This window comes from Emydura macquarii, unplaced genomic scaffold (assembly GCF_026122565.2).
Source record: "Emydura macquarii macquarii isolate MOO-44397 ecotype Brisbane River unplaced genomic scaffold, CSIRO-AGI_Emac_v2 contig_2890, whole genome shotgun sequence".
Taxonomy (NCBI): Eukaryota; Metazoa; Chordata; order Testudines; family Chelidae; genus Emydura; species Emydura macquarii.
The window spans coordinates 1,824,882-1,844,392 of record NW_027133027.1 but is presented as its reverse complement, the minus strand read 5'-3'; the positions used below and the strand labels follow the sequence as shown (position 1 = coordinate 1,844,392).

The window sequence follows — 19,511 nt, the reverse complement described above, 5'->3', positions numbered from 1 at the left end:
CTCCTCCGCTCCGGCTGGCTTGGGGGTGGGGAGGCTGCTATGGCACTTGGCCGGCATGGGATTGGAGGGGAGAAGCTGCTCCTCCACCCCAGTGGGCCAGATAGCAGCCTTTGGCAGGCTGGACTCTGGCCCGCAGGCCATGGGTTGGACAACCCAGATCAAGCTGCTCACTTAAGAACATAAGAATTGCCATGCCACCATGGCCCATCTATCCTAATAGCCTGTCTTCCAACAGTGGTCTGTATACCTTTCTTGGGGGGGCTCAAGGACAGGGCTTCTGGCAGAGGGTGGGAGAAATGTCTCTGTTTCCAACAGCAAGGGGAAAAATGTTGGACAGCTGAGCTGGCGGCCCTACGGGAGATGGGCTGAAGATTACTTTGGAAGTTCATTTCTTTTGAATTTCTATTGGACTCTGGCAGGGACAGAGATTTGGTTAAATTAACATACCTGTGTGGGAAATGGAGGCAGCTTTCATGTGCAGAGAAGGCAATGATGTCTTATAAATAAATACAAACAACCACCATAAGATGCATAGTGACCGGCCAAATGGTGTCACTTTAATGCTCTCTACATGTCAGTCAGGGTGGTTGGTGGAATGTGGCCATTACAAGTGATCTGTAAAATATTTAATTACTGTGCATCTCTGCAAAGGTGTCCATGTCTCTCTGAGAATGCCGTAGGATGCATGTGAAAAAGTGTTGTGTCCATTTCCTGAGGATGGGTCTAGGCAGCACTTAGATACTGACTAATATGGAGTGTGCTCAGGAGCATCTGGAAGGATTGTGGATAGCCATCTTGTTCATGACATACATGGACTTGCTGCTTCAGTATGTACCCAGGGTCCCAGGTGGGACAGCCCATGCTGTCATAGCTCCACTGCTATTGTTACTCAAGCTAGCAAGATCAGAGTTAACTCAGGTATTTCTACATGTGCTGCAGTCCCACTATCTAATTGCAGTGTAGACATACCCTTGGTTTGTGGGGGGCTAGAAGGAAGTTTAGTCCTGCCTGTGTGTGCTGGAGTTGTTACTTGCAGTGTCCCAATATACTTTTTGATTTCTATAAGCAAGTATTACAACTGGTGGCTGTGGCTTCAAGATGGCAAAAGCACTTCTGCCTGAGAAGAAATTTACAGGTCATGCAGATGAGACTGGAATCTCTGAGTATGTAACATACTTTGAGCTGTGGCTGTCTGCGAATGAATGGACCGCTGAGAAAGCAATGTTTTTAGATGGCAATTTCAAAGCCTTTTACCAGTAGCTTCCCAGCGTGGATCGTGGATATTGCAGGCAATTATGCAAACACTTATATGACCACTATTGGGGGGGCTGGGAGGTGGGGAGAGGATTGGCCCTTTTGAAATACTGGAAGGAATGGCAAGCCAGGAGGTGGCAGAAAGGGGAAACCCTACAGAGTTACTTGTGTGCATTAAGGAGATTATTTCCCTGTCAGGAGATGGTTTGACTGAAGCAGAATGTGCTGTGTCAAATCTGGAACTCACCATGCAAAGAGCGGTCCAGGGCAGCCATGAGAGAGTCCCATGTAGAAAAGTCAGTTTATAAATAGTTGAACAGAGGAACTTCATAACCTTCTGGTGAAGGAGGAAAACATACTGGATAAACCTATGGAACATATACTAGGCAGAGTTTAAAAAGTGAAAGTAGAAATTAAGGTTTCCTTAAAGGTATTAATTCCCAGGCTCAGGGTGACTCTTTTACATCAGGTATGGCATTTCAAGAAATTATTGCTAGGGAAGCGGCTAAAAAATTGTACAGGCCAAGCTATTTTCAGGTGTCCCATAGGTCAGATGAGCGAGATTGTTTCTTGACTGGGTCCCAGGCCAGATGACATATGTAGATGCAAAGGCTGCTGGAGACAGAATTGTCCAAGCAGAAGGAAGCCACACAAGGGAACCTAGAAGTTGCTGATGCAGAAGGCTCACCATCAGCAACTATTAGAATGGCCCATGTGAAGAGTTGCCCAGACACCTGGTAATGTGGCTGGAAAAGTCTGATCCATGGAGAATATCCAGTGTGGAAGGGGAAGAAAATCTGTACTGCAGCAGTTCAGTTGGTGACTATTAATCATCATTCACTGCAGACAACAAGAGAAATCCACATCCCTCTGAAATTGAGGCCTCTGCATACTACATGGATTTTTGTTGTGGTGACCAGAATTTCTAGTGCTGTTGTACTGGGGATGGATTTCACCTGAGGGCCACCCAAGAGTCCTTGGAGGGTTAATAGAACCAATTTCTACTCCTGCTGGATGTGAGTAGGTGGAAGTATTGGCCCTGCAGGAGTAGGGGGCTTAGAGCTGAAAAAGTGACAAATGAAATGCTCCCTTGGGTGGCTCAGAATAAAGTTGTGGTGAAGCCAGATTATCATGCAATAATATCCCTACAGCCTGCTGCATTGAATCTGTAGGTGGTTTTGAATCTATAAAAGTCCATTCAGGGTTGCTGTTTAGCAGAACTCTGTTTCAAGTTGGACCAGAGCATGAGTTCTGGGCAAGAGCAATTAATATTATGGGCCAGAAGGTGCAACTAGTGAAAAATAAGATTGTGTGAATGGTGTCTAATGTAACTGGTGTCTCAAAGCAGCCCAGTCAGTAGAAGAGCAAGGGGTTGACTTGACAGAAGCATCCATAGATGGCAACAAAAGGAAGCGACTAGAACAGCAGCTCTTACAGTATGCTGTATGTTCTCCAAGAATATGGTGACTTCTGTGTTTTTATGTAACACTGCCCTCTTCTGGATATAAAATCAGACATATTCAAGCATTTGTGAGTTCCACACAGTGGATGTCATCCATCAAGTAGCACGTGCCCCCTCCTGGAATTAGCAGCTTTCACTTTTTTTTAGTTTTTCAAACTGCATTGATAACCTTCTAATCTATCTCTATTCTATGCAAACAAATTACAGATTATATTTACTTTTAAGAGCTGTTTGGCAGGTAAAAAGAATAAACTAAACTAGTTCAACTAATAGGATATTCATTGTGTATGCCTGATCTTTTTCAAAATCTCATTTAATGTTACGTGGCACTTAAAATGTGCAAATGAACAAACTAATTAACTTTGCATCAACCATATGAATCAGGTAAGCACTACTGGCCAAACTTTTAAAATGTGAGTCCCTAAAGTTAGGTGCCCAAGTTTAAAAATGCAGGGCGTGGTGTTGCACTATTTTCCATCTCGTGCAGTCATTTGCACCTATTCCAACTGGATGTAAAATGTTATCGTTCAGATGTAAATGATTCCACAAGGAACGAAGCAGTGGAGAATCTGACCTTTTGGCCATTAATTGTATTTTATATATGAGGAAATTAAGAAAGTGGATGTCATTATTATCTCTAGGGCTGGCTGGAAAAAAAAGTTCTGTTCCATGAAAAATTTTAAGGTTTCATTTTTGTTGTCGTTATTGTTCTGCATCAGAATGAGACCTTTTGAAATTTTTGAGAGAGATTGCTCTCTAGTTAAGGCACTCCCCTTGGATGTGGGAAACTCAGGTTCATATCCCTGTTCTCAATGAGGTGAGTCCCCTGACCACCAGCCTATTGGTTATTGTGGGAATTGTCTCTCTATCCATAAATTCGACTGTGAAAAGTTTCAGTTTTGACAAATGAACATTTTCTGACAAAAAAAATTGTCAAAAAATTCTGGACTAGGTCTAATTACCTCTTACCAGTTTTAAACCAAAGGAATTCCACTGAACTCATAGGGGATACTGCTTATTTACACTGGTGTGAGACCAGAATCTGGTTCTACACATCTTATTCATGAGTGTTCCTTAGTGTAGCAGAGAGTGAGGGAAACAAAGCAGTAATGTACCCCATAGCCCTTGAAGAGGAGCTTATGAGAGCCCTGTTTCAGCAAACAGAACAGTCTTCTCCATATGAAATTGCCCAGCTATGATATTTTGACATGCATCTATTTGAAGCTACTGACCATTTCCTTTCACGCTGCTTTCCACTCTCCCTAAGCATTTGTGAACATGGGTGGTGACCATCCTGGGTTCCATCCAGTTGACATAATATAATGTTCTTTTGAGGCATACAAGATTACCCTTACAGCTGCCTATGCTGACTGATACAGCTGTGGAAAGCCATCCCACTAGGCTGGAGCAGGTAAAAGAAATTCCCATGGACTCATTCCCAAGAGCCTAACTGTAATATGGGCAGTTGAGCAAAGAGGAATGTTTGCGGCTTGGAATGGACAGGATTGTGCAGCTAAAAAGGCTGAATGCAATTTACAGCCAGATCTGGCCAGGTCTGTTTCTTTAATGTAGCAACTCATTTCACTACAAGAAGGCCTAGCTCCCATTCTCCAATACTTATGCACAAAATTCCTTCACTACAGGTCACTCACATTAAAATATAAAACAACCACATGGTGTCGTTGTGCTGAATTGCTTTAGCCTTTTAAAAAAATTAAATCCAATGGATACTTTTTAAGATCTGATTTTTCCATTGCCTTGCATTTTGTGTAGTCACTTCCACCTGTGCAAAGTGAGAGTTAAACTGCCATTCTGATTAAATAGCAACACATTTTGAATTCACTTTTCACAATGGTAATGACTACTCGAGGGAAAAGCAAGTAGTGGTGAACCTAGTGCCATTGACTGCATCATCAAAAAATCTGTTTGTTTTGTCTTTTTGAGAGGGAATCTTTTGCGTTTTAGTATCATCTGAATAACAGAGTAGTCAGGAAATAATGTCTCCCCCTATGCACAGCATTACACAACTGGTGCATTGTTGTGGGGTTTCCTTTTTGCTTCCATTTCCAACAATAAAATGGGGGTAATGATGCTTAATTTCCTTTTTAAAAATGCTTGGAGCTGTACAGGTGAAAAGCACTATATGGGGTTGACCTAAACCTGACTAACATCAATAAAAGGGCTTCTATGGCCCACTGAAGTCAGCAAATCAGGCTCTATGGTTAGGTGTCTGCACATGCAGGCTCAGGGTAAGAGTTTGCAGGATTGGGGCCTATAAGAATCAATTGAAAGTTTATGAATCATCAGGCCATGGCCTAATAGGATACAAGACTTGATGGACAAATGGTCCAATCTAATGTGGCAATTAACATGTTAAATAAGAGGAATTCTTTACATATGAATAAACTGGGAAATATTTCACATCAGCATGAATTTGTTCTTCCCAGGAAGCTGAACATATATAGTGTGATGACATAGTTGTAGGTGGCCCCTACAGCATATAATGTGAGCTTGCTGAAAAGGGAAACGTATAAAGTTTTAGCATCAACTTTTTTTTTTATTTAAAAATATGAAATTTAATTTTAAAAAAGTAATTATTTGTCACCTGAAAAATATTAACACTTACTTAAATCCATTTTTAATTTGGGCTTCAGTGAAGGGTGAATAGGTTGTGGCTCTCTCTCAGTCTCCTGGGCTTCTGTTTAGAGTCGCTCTGGTGAAAGACCCTGTTATGTCAGTCTGCTAACCTTATTTGCTAGAGTTGTTCCACTCTAGTATCACTGTTATTGTCTTCAATGTATGAGAACTGTGCCCAGGGGAGTCTCTTTATTCTGTAGGATAACCTTTTGTATTACCTCAGCCCTGTGTTTACAGGTGTCTGGCTCTGTCCTAGATTCAGTCTGTACAATCCTCATTTTGGGGGAAATCCTGGGCCCACTGAAGTCAATAACAAAACTTCCAGTGATTTCTGAGGGGCCAGGATTTCACCCTTTGTCTCTGCAGGTGTCCTCACAGCTCAAGTGTCAACCTCTGCTGTTCTTGATCTTATCACTATCAATAGCATATATAAGGACAAAACTAATGTCTCTTAATCTTGCAGTTTCACGGGTTTGCTTTTCACTTCATGGCCCAGCTGTTTTAGCTAGATCCTGTGCAGGTTTGTTCTAGGTGACAAGCCGTCTGTAGGCAGGAGAAAATTAAAGTTGTAACTTTCCATTGTCATCTAACATAATATACATCGTCAAAAGATTTAGTGAAGCTGGCCAGCCAAATAATCCATCTTTCAAAAAGATATTGAACTGTTGCCTAAGGGCCTGATCCAAAGCGCAGTGAAGTCAATGAGAACCTTTCCATTCACTCTCTGATTCAGAATGCAACAGTGGTGATCCATAATCCTTCAGGCTGTAGGATGTCTACTGTTATCTCATAATTCTTGAGGAGAAGGATAGTGAAGAAAGAACTGCTTCTCCCATTTCACCTACTTACCCCAGAAAAAGAGTGAGCAGCATTTTGCAAAGCTGTGTTTAGGTAATCTGATGTTACAATCAACTAACTTGCTATCAGATACGCATAGCAGGATCCTTATTGCCTGCATAGAGGCCCTATTAAAGCCATTGGGGTCTGCCTACTACTACAACTGCAGGATGAGGGCAACGGCTATGATTAGTGTGATAAGTGACTAGGATATGTACTTTATTAAATATGTTTTATATTGGCTTCATCTCTAACTCTCTCAGTTAACACGACTTCTGTCTTTTTAGACCTAACACACAATTTTATATAAATCATCTATTTATGATTGCCTAAAAGTAATGTTCTTGCCCCCAATCTGTAATTAAGTAATAGAAAATAAAACAACTCACTTCGTTTGCAGTACAGCAGATCAGTTAGGCAGAAGGATTATATCGGTTAATACAGAGCACTTATTGGGAGAAAAATCATACATACCTGGTATCGAATTGAGTGTCACCCAGAAATGTTCATCTGGACTATAGGTATCCTTGGACCATGCAAGTAAATCAATGGCACGCTGGTCTTTGAGAACAAACTTGGTAAATTCCCTTGTGACAGCAATATAAGCAGAGCCAAAGTAGATGGTCACATTGTGTGGAGGTGGTGCTTTTCGTTTAAAAGTCGACAGCATGAAAGAAAAGAAACTGTATACTTGTTCCCTGTGGACATATTTGGTCCTTCTTGTAATATGGGCAGGAGGCAGACCTCCAGGAGTGATATTTTTCCCTTTAAATTTTTTCAGATACTGAATTATTTCCTTGTTGGTTTTCAAGGGGAAATCTTGCCCACATGTGTTGAGAAGGTACTTCCACTGAATCCTTGATTCTAGGAGGTCTTTCATACAGTTCAAATCTGCCTGAAGTCTGGATATTCCAGCATATACCACTAGCTCCATTTTGGAGGCAAGAAAAGCATTGGGGAAACAGTTCACTAATTTCTCCACATCTTGCTTAACTTTGGCAGTTGCCTTCCTATCCATGTGGATACAGTAAACATTTTGGGGCATATAAATAGACCGGAAAAGTCTTTCAAAAGTATCAAATTCCTTATGTAGAGTCATGATATAAGCTAAAGGAAATGCAGCTTCTTCTGCAGAGAGAGGGCTGGTTATATAGTGATTTTGAATTAAGTATGTGGTACAACTGGATCTCCCAAAGGATGTTTTTAATGCATTTTCTCGTACAAAAAATGCCTTATCTTCAATAAGTGTATCACAGGCTTCTGCTAAGACAGAACTCACTGAGAGGTTTAATTTCTGAAGGTATTTTTGGTCAGGTAAATGAATGGTATAAAGAACAATTGAAACTGAAGCACTAAGAACAAGCACGGCAAAACAGCACAATATCCATGAATTCATTGTTACTTTTAAGAAAGTTTTTCCCACCTAAACTATTGTAAAAAGAACAGAATATAAACCATAAATTGCCCACTGGCTTGCTTTGTGAGCTGCACGTTACAGAGCTAGAGCTTTTTGCTGAAGAAGAGGAAGTGGTTTCATTCTGATGCCTGCTACATGGATATGTCCACATCAATGTCCACATCAATATCTGTAACAGTCATCTTCACTAAAAGGGTATCAATGGGCTTGCAGAGGAAAACTCTTGTTCTTCATTCTAAGGTTAAACAGATATAATTCCGGTTAGTGGCTTGGTAAAGAGAATACAGGATTAAACATTTCGGAATGCCTGTGTCTGATCATCATTTGCCCACCGACTTATTTTTAGAAACCTCTTTTTATAATAACTGTTCTATAACTGCAAAATATTTGTTTGAGACACAATTGCTGTTGAGTTGTGTGCTATCAGTAGTAACACCAGCACTTATGTGGACAGAGTCCAGTGGACGGCAATGAAAATGATTAGGGGGCTGGGGTACATGACTTATGAGGAGAGGCTGAGGGAACTGGACTTATTTAGTTTGCAGAAGAGAAGAGTGAGGGGGGATTTGATAGCAGCCTTCAACTACCTGAAGCGGGATTCCGTAGAGATGGAGCTAGGTTGCTCTCAGTGGTGGCAGATGAGAGAACAAGAAGCAAGGGGCTCAAGTTGCAGTGGGGGAGTTCTAGGTTGGATATTAGGAAAAACCTTTTCACTAGGAGGGTGGTGAAGCACTGAGATGCGTTACCTAGGGAGGTGGAATCTACATCCTTAGAGGTTTTCAAATCCTGGCTTGACAAAGCCCTAGCTGGGATGACTTAGTTGGGTTTGGTCCTGCTTTAAGCAGGGGGTTGGACTAGATGACCTCCTGAGGTCCCTTGCAATCTTAATCTTCTGTGATTCTATAATAAGTGTGTTGGTTATGTTTTCTTATAAGCCTATTTCACAATGCTTCTAATTTTTCCACAATAGCCTCCCTGGTTTTAGTCTTGAAAATGTGATCATCTGATAACACAACAAAATCCTGTCTGCTATGGTATCATTGCTAAGATGTATATTGAAGCAGTTTTTTTGTTACAGTACAATTAGAGGCCCAGATTTGGTTATTCTCACTCATGCTGTACAGCATGTTACTCTAAAAGTAGCCCCATTGACTTAAATGGGACTTTGCACAGGGCAAGTCACTACTCAGTGTGAGTAAGGATATCAGAATTGTAGCCTATAGGACTAGCCTCCTTGCTTGGACATATATACCTTTTCTTATAGATTTAAATATTGTTGTTTTATTATAATAGAGTCAAAGATTCATATTAAAGTATTATAGCTGTAATGCAAGGTACCTTACAAGCCACATCCTGTATGAAAGCTAAAGCAGTTAGCCTACTTATGTTTGGGACCTTTGTCCAAGATAAATAATGATGAGTTAAAGGATAAGACATATATGGTTATAGCCTTTACCCTAGATAAGTCAGGAGACATCAAGATGGGGGGGGAGGCTGTCTCAGGTTATGCCCCGAGTTAACTTCACAGATATACCACAAAACCCACAAAAGGGCCAAAAATAACAAAGGTGAGATAAGTGAACCATCTGGAACCATCTGGAAAGGATGTGGATATGTCATTAATACGCACAAATCTGCCAGCCTGTAGAATAAGTGTACCCTGATAATTTGGGGGTGAAGAAGCCAAGTTTGGACTTCAAAGGAGGACCCATATTGTTCAGTGTATAAAAAAGGGCAAACCATGTTACTTGGACGTCATCACCAGCTCCTCCTTTTTTCAGCTTCTTTTAGTTAGTGTTTGTTAAAATCTTTTGTTCTTAGTTTATACTTAGTATTATTTGTACACTTAGTCTTAGCCTTATAGCTCTTAGCTCTCAAGTATTGCCTAGCTCTCGACCCCTCTACTCAAGAGTTGAGGAACCGGACATCTCCCTCAACCAAGTCATCAGGGAAGGGGTGTAAGTATATTAATCCAAAGCATACACCACAATGAAACTGCACTGCAGCCTTCTGAGCCCTGCAAGCCCGAGTTGGCTGGCAGGCACCAGCCACAGCTGTCTAGCTGCTGTGTAGACATACTCTTAGATACTTTTGAAAATGAGACTTAGGCTTGTAAGTCTTTGTAGGAGCTTTTGAAGATGATAATCTATGACACTGTTCATTCCTCAAAGGGATAAGAATGGGGGAAATATGCATTATGAGTGTGATTTGTATACAATATTACTTCTATAAAAAGCTACCATTTAAAAAAAAAAAAGAAAAAGAGATGGGCTTGATAGCTTTTTGAACTCAATGCAAAATGAATGTCTTTGTTTAGCTTTCCCCTTGTTTTCTCATGTACAAACACCCTTCGCACCAAACAAAAAACCCTCAACAGTCGAGTTATTAATACTTCCTTCCTTAGCAGTGGTTGCTAAATAAGTATCTAGAAAGATAGATCAAAATAACAGATAGCAACTCTTTCACATACTGTAAACACAACATGCTCTTACTTATGATCCCCTTGGGAGGCTAAGCTGTCAGTGTAATAATTCATTGATTTGCCCAGTTATTCCTGTTGGGTTAGGCTAATTCTGTACCAAGTAATTCCATATCTAGTTCCAGTTACCACATTTTCATTAATGTAGAACTTGGAAGTGATAGCAAATAATGATCCGTAGTACTGTATTTTAAAGTTTAATGTTGGGCATTCTAGTAGTTTCTATAAGTGTCATGGAGAATACAAAATTGATTACTAGACATATTTATGAGACCTTAGAACTGGACATATAATACCTGAAGGAAAGGGAATTATATTGAAATAAATAAAATGAACAGCAGGATGGCATTTTTTGTCCTAGGGCTGTCATATGAAGCATTGAAAATAAAGTAAACATGGCTTACAGCTCTTGAGCTCCTGTTCATATCCTGCCCTGGTCAGTCGTGGCCAAATATTAATACCATTTGATTGCTGTTGGTGGCCTGTTCGTAATGACCCTGGTAAACTCTGTTCTACTGCTAATAGACAGACATCCATGTCAAAACCATCCCCCTCTCCATCACCCACACCGACTACAAGTGTCAGTAATTAATTGGCACTCTTTTAGCAGTGTCAGCAGGGGCTGACTGAGCATAGAGATTTACCCCGAGAAGTGGTTGTTCCAGGTTGGAAATGAATTATGTTGGTGGGACAATTTGGGGCGAGTTTATCTATTCTGTGCTCAAATAAAGGACTTAGATATAGTAAATAAAGGCTGTCTCCACAGCTGCCAGTCAGACACTTTTCATGAGCATTTAATCCACTCCCTTAAAAAAGTTATTAACGTTCTTACTACCTCTGCAAATGGGACAGGAGGCATGCTTCCCTTTAAGCTCTTCAGTGGCATTTGCTTTTAAAGAGCCACCCTGAGCTTTGTGGTCTCTTTGGTTTTCTGACTCTGTTTTAGAGCTGCCCAGAAAACAGAATTCCCACCTGTGGAAATTGTTGATTTAAAAAAAAATTGTCTTGAAATGAGACAAAAAGTCCCAAATTTGAAATTTTCCTCTTTTGAAAAATTTCAAAATAACGAGTGTTGGGGGAACCAAACAGAATTTGCAGCTTACTTCCTGTCTTTCCAGGGATTTGGGCTGACCAAATAGGTGCGGAACAAGGGGATCTGTGCAGCCTGTCAAGCCAGCGGCCAGAGAGCTGCGAACCCCAGGACCTGAGCGGCTCAGCAGCCTTGCAACTCACCAGACAGGCTGCCAGGGTGCTGGGTTCCCGTGGAACATTACAATTTCATGAATTCAGTATTTTCTAATGCAAAACATCTGTTGGAAAATTTTTGACTGTCCTTGGCTTTAATCTTCGCTGGAAGCATGAAGAAATGTTTTGTGGTGCGTTACACCTGGACATGACCGTATATGCAACACAAAAGCAGTGAAGGAACAAACAAACAAACAAACACAATCTTCAGCACAGTGTCCTCTAAGTCTTATGCTTAGCTTTGTCTGCTGTCCTGCTCTTTCCCAGGTTCTCATCAGTCACCATCAACAGCACCATCAACAACTCCAACTCCGTCACTTCGTCTCTCCTGCAACTCCAAACCAGCAATAACCAGACCACCCAAAAAGAAGAAAACACAAACCTACCTGGATGAGGGACCACACAGATACACACCCTGGCACAACGCAGCAGGGATCCAAAACCACCCCAAACGAATTAGAGCAAAGATGACACAGCACATCAGTGAAAATTCCAGCTCAGCTCACGTGGACCAGTGAAACAATTACAAATAATCCAGATGGCAGTTCTGGGGCTTTCTCAAGGCTAGAAAACACCATTTAAACAAATATCAGAGACCAGACAAAACATTTTCTGCTCTGTTGTCATCTTGAAGCCTTTATGCTTCAGACAAGAGGTAGTTTGTTCTTTATGTGATTTTTTTAGTTGTTAACCAAGCATATTTTGTAAAACAAGCATTCCAGTTACAGAGGCACGCTCTCTCTCTCTCTCTCTCAATAGCCACTGGGTTTACAATAGAGATGTGTGCTTATCTTAGTACAGATCTGTACCAACAATTCACCATCAGACATTGCAGTGCAAACAGCACCGTGTCATCTAACTCATCCCCGCGTAGGACTCCCCCTGTAGGAAAAGTAAGCTATAACTAAAAAGCAGTTATAACAGAGGACCCTTTAGAGCTGATGCAAGCGCCAGCTGGCTTTCATTTTTAAAACATACCATATTTGATTGGCATTTATAAATTACTGTTTTTACTAGAATCATGAAAAAAGAGCCTTGTTTTATTGTTTGCTTGTTTGATTAATTATTAAGCTTTAATAATTAATCAATGTAACTGATCTGAATTAAAGTCTTCATTTTACAAACATATATGCATGTGTTTATCTTTGTGCACATGAGTCCAATGTGAGTACTTACATGGGTAAAACTAAGCATGTGTTCATGGGATCAGGGTCCAAGAGACATATTCAAAAGGGAATACCTTTTAGGTTTAGTCATCTATTAAAGATGAACATTGTAAAGTACATGTATTGAGAGGCTCAAAATTAAATTTTAGGTTATTGGGGGGGGGGGGAACGTATCTAAACTCAGTTGCCTATGTATCCTGGGAAAGGTGTAATGGTCATTGTCCACTATAAATGTTACTATACCTCCAAGCTGTAATAAAAAATAAATAATTAAATAAATGAATTAGTATTTACTTACCTAGGACTATCTTATGGCTTTGGCACAAACCCTGTATAAAAGGTGCTTGAGAGCAGCAACATGTGGAATAAATTATGCTTCCTAGGGGTACTAATCATAGCAAAGCAAGGTTAGAGGGGACCTTGGGAAGTCATTAAGTCCAGACCCCTATGCTGAAACAAGAACAAGTAACCCTAGACCATCCCTGACAGGATTTTGTCCAACCTGTTCCTAAAAACCGCTGATGATGGGAATTCCACAACCTCCTATCCTCACTGTTTAACTATCCTCACTGTTAGGAAGCTTTTCCTAATATCTCACCTAAGTCTCCCTTGCTGCAGATTAAGCCAATCACTTCTTCTTCTCCCTTCAGTGAACATGGAGAACAATCAATCACCGTCCTCTTTATAACAGACCTTACCATATTTGAAGACTACCAGGTCCCTCTTCAGTCTTCTTCTCTCAAAACTAAGCATACCCAGTTCTTTTAACCTTTCCTCATAGGTCAGGTTTTCTAAACCTTTTTTCACTTTTGTTGCTCTCTTCTGGGTTCTCTCCAGTTTGTCTACATCTTTCCTAAAGTGCCAGACCCACAACTGGACACAGTACTCAAGCTGAGGCCTCTCCAGTGTTGAGCAGAGCAAGACAATTACCTCCCATGTCTGACATATGATACTCCTTTTAATACACCCCAGAATGATATTAGCCTTTTTTGCAGCTGGATCACATTGTTGACTCATATTCAATTTGAGATCCACTGTAACCCTGAGATCCTTTTCAGTGGTACTACCACCTAGCCAGTAATTCCCCGTTTTGTAGTTGTGCATTTGATTTTTTTTCCTTCCTAAGTGGCGTTCTTTGCACTTGTCTTTTTTAATTTAATCTTGTTGAATTCAGGCCAGTTCACCAGTTTATCAAGCTCATTGAATTGAATTATGGTCCTGTCCTCCAAAGTGCTTGCTACACCTCCCATCTTGGGGTCATCCACAAATTTTATAAGCAATACTGTCCACTCTATAATCCAAGTAATTAATAAAACTATTGAATATGGACCCAGAATTAACCCTTACAGGATCCCACTAGATACACACTCCCAGTTTGACAGCAAACCAATGATAACATTTTTTCAATCAGTTGTGCACCCACCTTATAGTAATTTCATCTTGATCACCTTTCCCTAATTTGATTATGAGACTGCTACATGGTACTGTGTCAGAAGACTTATTAAAATCAAGATATATCATGTCTACTGTCTCCTGGCTCCTATCCACTAAGCCTATCAAAGGAAGAAATTAGGTTGGTTTGGCATGATATGTTCTTGACAAATGCATGCTGGCTATTCCTTATAACCCTATTATCCTCTAGATACATACAAATTGGTTTTTTAAATAATTGGTTCCAGTGTCTTTCCAGGTATTAAAATTAGACTGACTGGTCTATGATTCCCCACATCCTCTTTGGTCCCTGTGACGGAGTGGGCTTACCCTGCACTGAAAGAGTTAAACCCCTCCCCCCAGGCTCTGTTAGGCATGCTCCAACTGCTGCCCTAGCATTAAAAAGGAGCAGCCCAGCTCATGCAGGGGGAACCACAGAGCAGGGAGGAGGCTTCAAGCTAGGAGCCGCTCCAACTCCTGAATGTGGGACCCAGGGAACCTCGCAGGAGACCAGTTGCCTTTCATTGGCTGCACAGAGCCAGACGTCCAAGGAGCTGCATTCACCAGCAGGCCACACAACCCAGGAGGGATGTGGACAGCAGCTGTGCAGACAGAGGAACCTGGATGACCCAGAGACCCAAGGGATGGCTCCATCGACAACTGAGTAGAAAGTAGCCCAGGGGGCTTTCATGCTGTAACCGGGGGTGGGGAGAGACACCCATCAACGTGTTTTGAGAGGATCCCCACTGACCTGGTGTCGGACTACCCCGACATCAATAGGGCTCTGGGCTGGGGTTCAGAGGAGCAGGGAGGGCCTGAGCCCCCCTACCCCAGGCATCCCCCCCAAAGGGAGTGCCCCACTACCCCAACGCACTGCCAAGGCATGCTGCCCTAACCCAAGGGCAACTATTGACTTTGGCTGCTAGGCTGTACTGCCTTGACCCAAGGGTGACGATTGACTCTGGCCACTAGGCCGTGCTGCCTTAACTCGAGTGCGACTATTAACTCTGACCACTAGACTGGGTTACCCGTTGCAGGAGCCAGCCGATAGGCCTTGGATCTGCAGGACTCAGGGCCAAGGAGACCAAGTCCGGCAGACTGCACTCGTGGGGGCTCCCCATTCCCCTTGTTACCTCCTTGAAATTCCCAGCCAGAGGTGATGGGGAGGGCTTACCCCACAACAGTCCCCTTTTTAAAGATAGTTACTATGTGTGCCCTTTTCCAGTCCTCTGGGACCTCATCATCCTCCATGGGCTCTTGAAAATAATAGCTAACATTTCCAAGATTGTTTCAGCTTGCTTGTTGTGCAAAATTAAGCACTCGGGACTTTTTCAAGGGGAAAAGGCAGTATGCCACATTTATTGACAGAAACTAAAGTAATAACTAACTTAAACCTACACACACACACACACACACACACACACACACACACACACACACACACACACACACACACACACACACACACACACACACACACACACCAGAAAGCGTTCTATAGTTATATATAGCTACCAGTCCTGATTGTGGCTTGAGATCGTAGCTAGGGTTCGTTGCTGGAATTCGTGGCTTGTGGCAGCTACCTGGCCAGGGAAGCTGGGCACGAGGAGAGCAGGGTCCTTGTCGGGCGCGCACCGACGCTCTTCTTTAGATGATGTGTAGAACGCTGTTTTTCCCCCAAAGCCTTGAAATCTCACCCAGTCTTTTATAGGTTTTTCAGTTCTGCTGTGTCACATCGCTTCTCTGTGACCCTTGATTGCTGGTACAATAGCAGACGTGACTTTCAGCTTGTTCTTTGATGTCTTTGATTAAGTTTGATTAAGTTTTTCTGGGGTGGATCCTTCTTTGCTTTTTGGGGCTATGTTCACACTCTTCAGCCTAGGATGCACTTCACACTTCATCAGGACAACTTCATCAGGACAAGCTGGCAGTTTGGGTCTGACTCACACACACATACACCCTCCATTCATACCTTGTTCAGATAACTATCTTATTCATCTAAAGGTTTAGAAAGGGTTTGACACAAGATGGAGTACATAGGGTCAAAATGGGGTTTTTACACAAGATGGAGTACATAGGTCAAAATGGGGTTTTATATTCACAATATGGAGTATGACTGAGAGAAGTTCAAATGTTACATGATTTCAATAATAACCATATAGAGGTTGACACAAATAAGGGTATGGATTAAAAGCTATGAATTAATCTACAGGGATACAATTACAATTTTATTCCTACATACTCCTTAAGTACCCTAGGATGAATTTCATCAGGCTCAGCTGACTTGAATACATCTAATTTATCAAAATATTATTTAACCTATAATTTCCCTATGTTGGCTTGCGTTTTTAGCTCCTTGTCGTTGGTATTAATTGTGTTGAATATCTGGTCACCATTTAATTTTTTAGTGAAGACTGAACTTTAATAGACATTAAACACCTTAGCTTTGTTAATGTCATCAGTTATTAGCACTACTTCCCTGCTAAGTAAAGGACCTATACTTTTCTTTGTCTTTCTCTTTTTTTTGCTCCATTCATTGAGCCAAAGCCATAAAGCTAGCTAGTATACTAGGCCATGATTCAGGAAGATACTTAAGCACATGCCTAACATTAAGCTTGTGAGCAGTCCCATTGATTTTCATGAAACTTTTTGAGCTTAAAAAGTTAGGTATATGCTTAAGCACCTTGATAAATCTCAGTCTCTGCTTGTATCACAACTTGTATATGCACAAGTCCAAGGATATTATTATTTATCTATATTTCAGAATGTGGTATGTTAAAGGGTGAGGGGCAGGGATGCATCATAAAAGCAAAATTATTAGGGTGGTGACAGGCACATGTTTCATTAGTTATGTATTAGGGGGTTATTTGTTTTTTAGTTTTTCAGGCAAACATGCTAAATTTGTGTCTCCCTGATCTCCCACCATAATTCAACCACTCTCAAGCTCCTTCCACCCAATTCCAAGCATCGCCTTTTGTGTCCCTATGTTCCTCACACCACCATTTCAGCCCTTTTCTCCTTACAGAGGAGTAGGTTAGTCATAAGATAATAAATGAAACAGATAGTATGCCACTATATGAAGCACTGAGTAGACCACACTTCATCTAATCTCTTCTCCTAATCACATAATGACCTAAAAGTTTATTAAATCTCTTTGAGACCTTCTTAAGTCCATCCTCTATTAGACACACTTTCAGCTGCTCTTGCACAATGCATAACAAAGCAGCTTACCTACTGGGCTCTGTTACAACCTGTCACTCGTGCAATAATATGAAATGCATTATATATTTGTTTGAACAAATAAAAAATCAACAATCTACAATCAAAATATTCTGAACTTCTTTTGACAAATTAAGAGCTATTTACAGCTACTCTTAGCCCCATCCATTGTATACGCTATATAGTTTTGGATAGAATAGAATGTACTTTGGCTCAATTATGCATAGAAAGAAAGATGATGGCTTACATTTGATACCAAAAGTAGCAGCTAACTTGAAAAAGTAGAAGTGGAAACCAAAAGAGAGTAAGAATCCTACCAGGCTGAAACACAGGTCTGAGATAGAGAGCAGAGCACAGACATGGGTGGGGCTAGGAATGAGAACTGCAGAACAGACCTGATCCGATCGCTGAATTAATAGAGCTTTTTCTTCTTCCTTTTTTCACTCATCCATCCAGTTTCATTCCTTTGACTGGCCATTTAATCTCTGCATCAGTTTCTTCTTGTATCAGTGAAAAAGAGTAATCCCTTTTTAGTCCTCCATCAGGAGAAATTCTGGTACACCATTCTGGCTGGGTAAAGAAGTGCAGAAGCTGAACTCTTGCTCCTTTTGAAGCCACAGTACACAGTCAGCTTCCTAAAACAGGTCATGCCTGTTGATACCGGACACTTAGTGATCAGTGTGAGTACCAGTGAGACACGGTACACCCGATTTGCAGATCACTAAGGTTTAATGTGCAAGGTTTTCTATAGATATACTAATTGAATACAAAACCTAAAATTAACTACAATATATCATACTCACTAAGCCTGGAGAGCTAAGCAGTCACTCAGAAGCTGTATATAGGAATGGCTTTCTTCAGGGGCCCTGCCAGGGAGTCAGTGGATCCTCTGGTCTAACCTGCATCACCTCCCACAGAGTCAGGTGTTGATGGAGCACACCCTTTTGTCTAAGTAATGACTTCTTATACACTTCATAAACAACTTTTACCTAATTACCTCTCTACTCATTATCATATATGATAATTACTTACATTGGGTTTTCACCCTTAACTATATTCTGTTCTCACCATGATAATTGGGGTCATCAAAAGAACATCTGGTGATAGGAGGGGCAGTGTAAAAATATGCCCCTTGGCAATGAAACAGTGTACCCCAAGATGTTCAAGGATAACTTGTTGTTCCCATCACCATTATCTATGTGCAGCTGCAAGCATACATGTTGTGTATTTTGTCTTATGTGCCGTGGTATGCAGAAACTGAGACATCTGCAAGGTTACTCAGTAGTTCTATTCGTCTCTGCCAACTGGACGATATCATGCTACAGGGGTCAGAATAGCCAAGCAAGCAACTGAAACTATGCTAGGCCTGTAGGACAGTGGTCAAGCAACTCAAATTATCCTAGGCCTCCAACAATGCTGTTTCAGATTTGGACACACCTCAAAGAAAGACTCACAAGTGAGCATATCCAAAAGTCATTTTGGGTGTGTGTCTGCACATGTATTCCTGGTTGGGAAGGTATTAGCATCAAATATTTATATATAATAGTTATATATAAGTAAAGTAGATGACACCAATGGTTGTAATAGAAGAAAGGGAACAATTCACTTACCTCAGCATGGAGGTACTATATGAATTTAGAGATATAGCTCAAAATGTTCATACCCCAATGCCCAAATGTAAGCTTCTTACAATAAATTGATGTATCTTGTAAAACATGTGGTGGCATGCTGTGGAACTTCAATAAAAACACACACATAAGACTAAAACTGAGCCCTGAAACTGCACCTGCTTATGCTTTTTTGGCCTGATTCTGAATTCATGAGCACCAGTTTAACACCTGTGTTATTCCATTCCCTTCAGTGGAATTACTGCCTGTGCAAGTGAGAGAATCTCTTTATGGATCTGATCCTGCACCCCTATAAAATCAATGGCAAAATCCTAATTTTTGTGGGAGCAGGAGTAGGCTTTAAATATGGTTCCATTCATGCAGATGCTGTGAGGGAGGTGGGAGTGTTTTGCATGCAATTACAGACGCTTTCCTTTTGGCATGGGAAACTGAGAGATTTAATTTGGAAGTTTGGCTTTGCGCCTGGAAATTGTCTCAACTCAGGGAGGAGTTTGTCATTCAAGCCATGCAAACAATCTCCAGGAACCTGGGATGGTGGAAGGAGATTGTGTGGGAAGGACTTGGACTGCTTCCTAAGCCTCAAGGAAAGGAGGGTTGGAATATTGTGTTGCACAACTCCTCCTTGTTACTGTGCAGTAAAGGAAAGGTGGTTACCGGGGTGCCCCTATCACCCATGAAGACATGCTGGGGAATATTTCCTGATGATCTGTCTGCCTATGCTGTGGTGTTGAGCTCA

General features: G+C 41.3%; 1 protein-coding gene across 1 annotated transcript; it reads right to left on the bottom strand.

Moving 5' to 3' along the window:
- Positions 1-6,599: 6,599 nt before the first annotated feature.
- On the bottom strand, positions 6,600-7,775 carry LOC137166585 (N-acetyllactosaminide beta-1,6-N-acetylglucosaminyl-transferase-like). Its single transcript, XM_067568356.1, has one exon. It carries the CDS (start codon positions 7,584-7,586, stop codon positions 6,600-6,602), a length of 987 nt encoding a protein of 328 aa, XP_067424457.1. The 5' UTR covers positions 7,587-7,775.
- Between the last annotated feature and the right edge of the window lie 11,736 nt (positions 7,776-19,511).

What these genes read in the sequence shown, in the direction of transcription:
- LOC137166585 (XM_067568356.1), bottom strand. Translation starts at nt 7,586, where the DNA reads ATGAATTCATGGATATTGTGCTGTTTTGCCGTGCTTGTTCTTAGTGCT.